A 7500-nucleotide genomic window follows, 5' to 3' on the forward strand; every position below is an offset into this window, starting at 1 on the left:
CTCTCTCTCTCTCTCTCTCTCTCTCTCTCTCTCTCTCTCCATGACCTGTTGATTTGAAGGTGTAATTACAAGACAGACGTGTCTTCAAAGAGCAGAGAGGATGAGGGGAGGAAACCAGGAGGGGAGGAGATAAAAGGAGGATGGGGGGAATAATCAGAGGAGAGGAAATGAAACAAGAATTGGAGAAGAAAGTGGACAAGGAGAGGGAATGGGGGAGAGGACATTTAAGAGAGAAGAAAGAAGGAAAGGACATGAAGAGAGAACAGGGGAGGAAAGGAAAGGGAACAAGGAGAGGAAAGGAAGAAAGGAAATTAAAAGGAGATGAGTAGAAGAAAGAGAAAATAATGCTTCCACCCACCTACCTACCCACCTATCTATCTGTCTATCTGTCTGTCCGCCTATCCATCCACCCACCTACCTACCTACCTTCAATTTGAATTATGAATAAATATATCCTCCATAAAGGGATGGATGGATGGATAGATTGGTGGATGGGTAGGTAGCTAGGTAGGTGGATGGATGGATGGATGGATGGATAGCAGAATGAAGTGGTGGAGAGGAAAACGCGAAAGTAAAGGAGGAGCGAAGGCTGGCCGAGCATCCTTGTTGAACTTGTGGTGTCTCTGCAGGGATGGATGGGTGGATGGATGGATGGATGGATGGATGGATGAGTCCTTGTTGAACTTGTGGTGTCTCTGCAGGCATCGAACACATTAAAGGCTTCAGAGTCTATCTGGAGGACAAGAACCCAGAGGGGAAACGGTGTCAGCACCTCCTCCTCAAGGACCCTCGGCAGCTCAACAGCTCCCACAAGAACACGGTGAGAACCAAAACAACCAAAATAACCACGCTGCAAACTGACCAATCACAGGGAAGGAGGAAGGCAGCTGCTTGTTGTTGGTTACAAGTGTCAACAGTATGTTTAGTTTTTTTTGTTCCTAAACATTTTAAATAGATTGGTTTGGCTCTTAAAGGTGCACTATGACTTCCTGCATGGTTTCACTAATATTAAAGGTGCACTATGACTTCCTGCATGGTTTCACTAATATTAAAGGTGCACTATGAGTTCCTGCATGGTTTCACTAATATTAAAGGTGCACTATGAGTTCCTGCATGGTTTCACTAATATTAAAGGTGCACTATGAGTTCCTGCATGGTTTCACTAATATTAAAGGTGCACTATGAGTTCCTGCATGGTTTCACTAATATTAAAGGTGCACTATGAGTTGCTGCATGGTTTCACTAATATTAAAGGTGCACTATGAGTTCCTGCATGGTTTCACTAATATTAAAGGTGCACTATGACTTCCTGCATGGTTTCACTAATATTAAAGGTGCACTATGACTTCCTGCATGGTTTCACTAATATTAAAGGTGCACTATGAGTTCCTGCATGGTTTCACTAATATTAAAGGTGCACTATGACTTCCTTCATGGTTTCAATAATATTAAAGGTGCACTATGAGTTCCTGCATGGTTTCAATAATATTAAAGGTGCACTATGAGTTCCTGCATGGTTTCACTAATATTAAAGGTGCACTATGACTTCCTGCATGGTTTCACTAATATTAAAGGTGCACTATGACTTCCTGCATGGTTTCACTAATATTAAAGGTGCACTATGAGTTCCTGCATGGTTTCACTAATATTAAAGGTGCACTATGAGTTCCTGCATGGTTTCACTAATATAAAAGGTGCACTATGACTTCCTGCATGGTTTCACTAATATTAAAGGTGCACTATGAGTTCCTGCATGGTTTCACTAATATTAAAGGTGCACTATAAGTTCCTGCATGGTTTCACTAATATTAAAGGTGCACTATGAGTTCCTGCATGGTTTCAGCGCGATTTCATTTCTGTCTCAGATCGTAGTCATCTCTCCTTGATCCGCTAGCTGCCTGGTCCCTGAACACACCGTGAAAAAGTCCGGTCTCAGGAGACAACACAGGGCTCGTACACATCAAACTAACACTATAGGGGGCACATGCTGTGCACCAAAATACGACACCCCACTCCAGCCAATCACCGACAATATGGTTGGGGGAGGTGTTGGGGGTTATGCTGCGTTCTTTTTGTCCACCGAAGTCAATTTACGAGTCGTTTTGCGGAGTTACGAACCAGAAGTTACAAAAAGAGCCCCCCCCCCGAGGTTGTATATATACGACTCGTCAAGTCGTCTGAACTCAGAGGACCCCGAGTTCACTTTCAAAGATGGCTACATCGTGCATCACACGTAGTAAACATTGTGGTTTCTACAATCTTTTGTCTTTGTTGTAACCAAATGAAGAAGTGGTACACATAGCGCTGTATACTACTACCTATAGACATGTCTCTACAGTCTTATTAGGAGTTAAACATAGTGCTGTATACTGCTACCTATAGACATGTCTCTACAGTCTTATTAGGAGTTAAACATAGTGCTGTATACTATACATGTCTCTACAGTCTTATAGTTAAACATGTCTCTACAGTCTTATTAGGAGTTAAACATAGTGCTGTATACTGCTACCTATAGACATGTCTCTACAGTCTTATTAGGAGTTAAACATAGTGCTGTATACTACTACCTATAGACATGTCTCTACAGTCTTATTAGGAGTTAAATATCGCCTGATTAGTTATTTTGGAGCTTGTGCAGCTGAAATTGGCTAGAGACACTCGGTTGCTGTATGACAACAACGGCTTTAAGCCGAGTCTGGAGCAGAAAGCAGAGCAGTAGCCCAACGTTAACGTTAATCAAAACCTAATTTACATCAAACTGTGAAATGTATCTGTGTAATATGTCAATAACTGGGTGAATAGAATCCTAAATGTTACTAAAAATGTTACAAAAATCCATCTTTTCTCCGACTCGTAGTATCGTGTGACAAAGAGAACCCAACAACCCCGCAGGTTATTCGTTTTTCGACACGGATGTGACGTCACACTCGAGCTACTAGTCGCGATTACTTGTCTCCATCTTCCTGTTGTTGTCAGACTGTTTGTGCTATTTATTGTTGATGTATTATATTTATTTAACTCGTGCAGAAGCTGAGCAGTCAGCCGTTCGGCGGCTTGACCTTTGACACCGACTACATGGTTCGCGTGGTTCCTTTCCCGACTCTGATGAACGAGAGCTTCTTCCCTCCATCCTTCCTCCGCACCAACTGTGAGTCCATCCATCTCCTCATTGTCTTGACCTGAGTCGTTAGTTTAGCTTAGCTTAGCACAAACGCTGGAGGCAGGAGGAAATTACTGGCATAGCTTTGCAAAAGTACAAGTGATTGCCTTCCAATTAGGGTGACCAGACGTCCCAAAAAATTCGGGACAGTCCCGAAATCCAAGCAGTTGTAAATTTGAGCAAAGTCTCAAGAGCAGACTCTTGAGTAGTTATAGTCTGATAGAACATTAAAGGTCCCATGGCATGAAAATGTCACTTTATGAGTTCTTTTTAAATTAATGAGTTCCCCGAGCCTGCCTATGATCCCCCAGTGGCTAGAAATGGTGATAGGTGTAAACTTGACCACTAAGGTCTATATAAAAGAGACTTCAGATACAGTATTAGAGGACCACTAAGGTCTATATAAAAGAGACTTCAGATACAGTATTAGAGGACCACTAAGGTCTATATAAAAGAGACTTCAGATACAGTATTAGAGGACCACTGAGGTCTATATAAAAGAGACTTCAGATACAGTATTAGGGGACCACTAAGGTCTATATAAAAGAGACTTCAGATACAGTATTAGAGGATCACTAAGGTCTATATAAAAGAGACTTCAGATACAGTATTAGGGGACCACTAAGGTCTATATAAAAGAGACTTCAGATACAGTATTAGGGGACCACTAAGGTCTATATAAAAGAGACTTCAGATACAGTATTAGAGGACCACTAAGGTCTATATAAAAGAGACTTCAGATACAGTATTAAGGGACCACTAAGGTCTATATAAAGAGACTTCAGATACAGTATTAGGGGACCAGTAAGGTCTATATAAAAGAGACTTCAGATACAGTATTAAGGGACCACTAAGTGCATCTAAAGAGCACCATGTCATGGGACCTTTTAAAAACTGTTCATGGTGACGGAGTCGTCCTGCAGCCAGCTCCTGTCGGCTGCTCATTGGCTGAAAGCAAGAAAGAAAATCCGACTCTCTATTGTAGATGTATAGAAGTGCTTGCACGTCCTGCAAGTCTGCAGCTGTCTGCGTCTGTGGTAGAGTATGATCAGGCCTTCAGGCTAAACACATGCTGGACCTACCTGGACACAGAAACTTATATCCACAAGGGGAAGACCGGAATAACCGGATCATTTTTGTTTTTAGTTAAAAAAACAAAAATATTCTCTGATTTCAGCTCCTTAAATGTGAACATTTTCTAGTTTCTTCTCTCCTCGGGGACAGTAAGCTGAATATCTTTGAGTTGTGGACAAAACAGGACATTTGAGGGACGTTATTTTGGGCTTTTTGGGGAACACTGATCCACATTTATCAACAGTAGGCTATACGTGTCCAAATTAGTAAATACTGTCGCTTTAAATTGGTCAGATTCCTGAAGTGAAGATGACAAACTGTTTAACCATTTCTGTCTCTGTGTGTGTGTGTGTGTGTGTGTCTGTCTGTGTGTGTCTGTCTGTGTCTCTCTCTCTGTGTGTGTGTGTGTGTGTGTGTGTGTGTGTGTGTGTGTGTGTGTGTGTGTGTGTGTGTGTGTGTGTGTGTGTGTGTGTGTGTGTGTGTGTGTGTGTGTGTGTGTGTGTGTGTGTGTGGTGTGTGTGTGTGTGTGTGTGGGCGTGTGTGTGTGGGCGTGTGTGTGTGGGCGTGCTGTGTGTGTGGGCGTGTGTCCTCTTACAGCGTGTGAAGTCCTCCTAGGATCAGACAACCAGGTCTGCAGACCCTGTAAGTTCCTCAGTGTCTTCGTCATAACCAGAGCCACATGTAGACAGAGTCAGTCCAGGATCTGATCCTCTCTTTATAAAGAGCAGTTAGATGTAAGCAACACAGGTCCACAAACTAGTTTGCAGTTACTTAAAACCCAATCAGTATCACCAAGAAGCTTGTGTAGTTATTGGAGATTTAAAGTTGTATATTCTACATTTCTGGTGCAGATGTTTTGCATTAAAAACGAACCAGGAAAGAGAGGGATTAAGCTTTTGTCATCATTGCCAGATCTTTGAAGTAAGATCTTTTGAGCTTGAAAGAAGAGAGGAGAACAGGGGGAGAAAGGGAATAAGGAGAGGAAAGGAAGAATGGATATTTAAAGGTGCCCTGCCACACATAACTGTTTTTCCTTGTATATTTTGTTTAAATCTGTCAGGTCCATATGTGTTTGTGTTATGTGGTGAATGTGAAACTGAACTGCTACCTCCTCTGTCAGCTCTAGCCACTGAACAGAAATAAGAGGAGTAATCAGACCAATCACAACAGCTGGTCATTCTGACATCATGTTGCCTGAGCTCATTAATATTCATGAGCTCGCCCAGTTGGGCTGGGTAAAGGATGCCGATAGCCAGGCTCTCATTGGCTAGCTGTTAGCCAATAGGTCTGTCCTCGACTAAAGAACTTCTTAGTCCACTAACACTTATAGGATTTTGTCGACTAATCGATGAGTTGATTTAATTGACAGAGCTGTGCTCTTTGAGAGGTGGTTAAGACTAGAAAAGCACAATATAAATGTAGTTAATTAACCATCTGTAAAACTGAGTTTCTCCACAATTAATCCTGCAAAAGCACCACTTTAAATCTTGTGTTTACCATAAATGTGCTCAGAAGTTTCTTGGAAATGAGTAATTAAGCATGAATAAGCATAAAAAATGACTAATGGACTAAAGAAGTCTTAGTCGACTAATCTGCCGTTTTGGTCTTAGTCGACTAAGATTTCTTTAGTCGACTAGTCATTTTTTATGCTTATTCATGCAAGGGGTGGCAGCCCTATTAGCCAATCAGATTCAAGCAGCTTAGCTTGTTGAATATTAATGAGAACTGGCACAAATCAAGCCGAGTCTTCCTGCAGGCTTTCTATACCACGCTGGAATGGCTTGAAACAAGGTAACCATGGTTACAGAGTCCATGGTAGACCTTCAGACATCACCACAAAGTCAGGAAATACATGTGGCAGGACACCTTTTTAAATATGGAGATGAGAGGAGTAACAACCTGGTAATCGGCCGTCGGACAGTCTGGCGAGGTCGGTGACTCGAGTCTGTTCTGCCTTAATTTTGACAGGACAGCTAGGTGAGAAAGGAGAGAGAGAGAGACATGCAGGGTATTGTCTTTGTCTCTGCGTTGAGGCATAAGCCTCTCAGTATACAGTACAGGCCAAAAGTTTGGACACACCTTCTCATTCAATGCGTTTCCTTTTTATTTTCATGACTATTTACATTGTAGATTCTCACTGAAGGCATCAAAACTATGAATGAACACATATGGAATTATGTACTTAACAAAAAAGTGTGAAATAACTGAAAACATGTCTTATATTTTAGATTCTTCAAAGTAGCCACCCTTTGCTTTTTTATTAATAAGGGAAACAATTCCACTAATGAACCCTGACAAAGCACACCTGTGAAGGTAAAACCATTTCAGGTGACTACCTCATGAAGCTCATTGAGAGAACACCAAGGGTTTGCAGAGTTATCAAAAAAAGCAAAGGGTGGCTACTTTGAAGAATCTAAAATATAATAACATGTTTTCAGTTATTTCACTTTTTGTTAAGTACATAATTCCATATGTGTTCATTCATAGTTTTGATGCCTTCAGTGAGAATCTACAATGTAAATAGTCATGAAAATAAAAAGGAAACACATTGAATGAGAAGGTGTGTCCAAACTTTTGGCCTGTACTGTATGTGCGCCTGCTCTACCCACTGAACCAACCCGGCCACAGTGCATCATTGTAGTTGAAAACAGTACATGTGTGAAAGAAAGTGGAGGTTAAGTTTTAGTTTCTGTCTGTTTCAGTCTGGAAGCCCAAGACCCTGAACGTGTCCCAGCTGGGCTCCAGCCTCTACGTGGCGTTCGACCAGGCGCCGGCCTCGTTCGGCTTCCACTTCTACTTGCTGTACTACAAACTACGGCAGGACGGGCCCTTCAGACAGCAGCACTGCCAGCCAGTGAGTACACACTACACACTACGTACTACACACTACACATTACACACTACATTCTACGCACTACACACTACATACTACACACACACACACTGCGCACTACACACTACGTACTACACACTACACACTACGGCAGGACGGGCCCTTCAGATAGCAGCGCTGCCAGCCAGTGAGTACACACTACACACTACGTACTACACACTACACATTACACACTACATACTACGCACTACACACTACATACTACACACACAGACTGCGCTCTACACACTACACACTACGTACTACACACTACACACTACACACTACGGCAGGACGGGCCCTTCAGACAGCAGCGCTGCCAGCCAGTGAGTACACACTACACACTACGTACTACACACACTACACATTACACACTACATACCACGCGCACACA

General features: G+C 42.3%; 1 protein-coding gene across 1 annotated transcript in view; it reads left to right on the forward strand.

The window, feature by feature from the left end:
• Positions 1 to 7500, forward strand: part of il17rd (interleukin 17 receptor D) — a 65046-nt gene that overhangs the window by 35959 nt on the left and 21587 nt on the right. The window contains exons 4-7 of the mRNA XM_028575913.1: positions 702 to 820; positions 3028 to 3148; positions 4832 to 4876; positions 6937 to 7088. Coding sequence (XP_028431714.1) covers positions 702 to 820; positions 3028 to 3148; positions 4832 to 4876; positions 6937 to 7088 — 437 coding nt within the window. The remainder of the gene's footprint in view (positions 1 to 701; positions 821 to 3027; positions 3149 to 4831; positions 4877 to 6936; positions 7089 to 7500) is intronic.

Source organism: Perca flavescens, chromosome 4 (genome assembly GCF_004354835.1).
Source record: "Perca flavescens isolate YP-PL-M2 chromosome 4, PFLA_1.0, whole genome shotgun sequence".
NCBI lineage: Eukaryota > Metazoa > Chordata > Actinopteri > Perciformes > Percidae > Perca > Perca flavescens.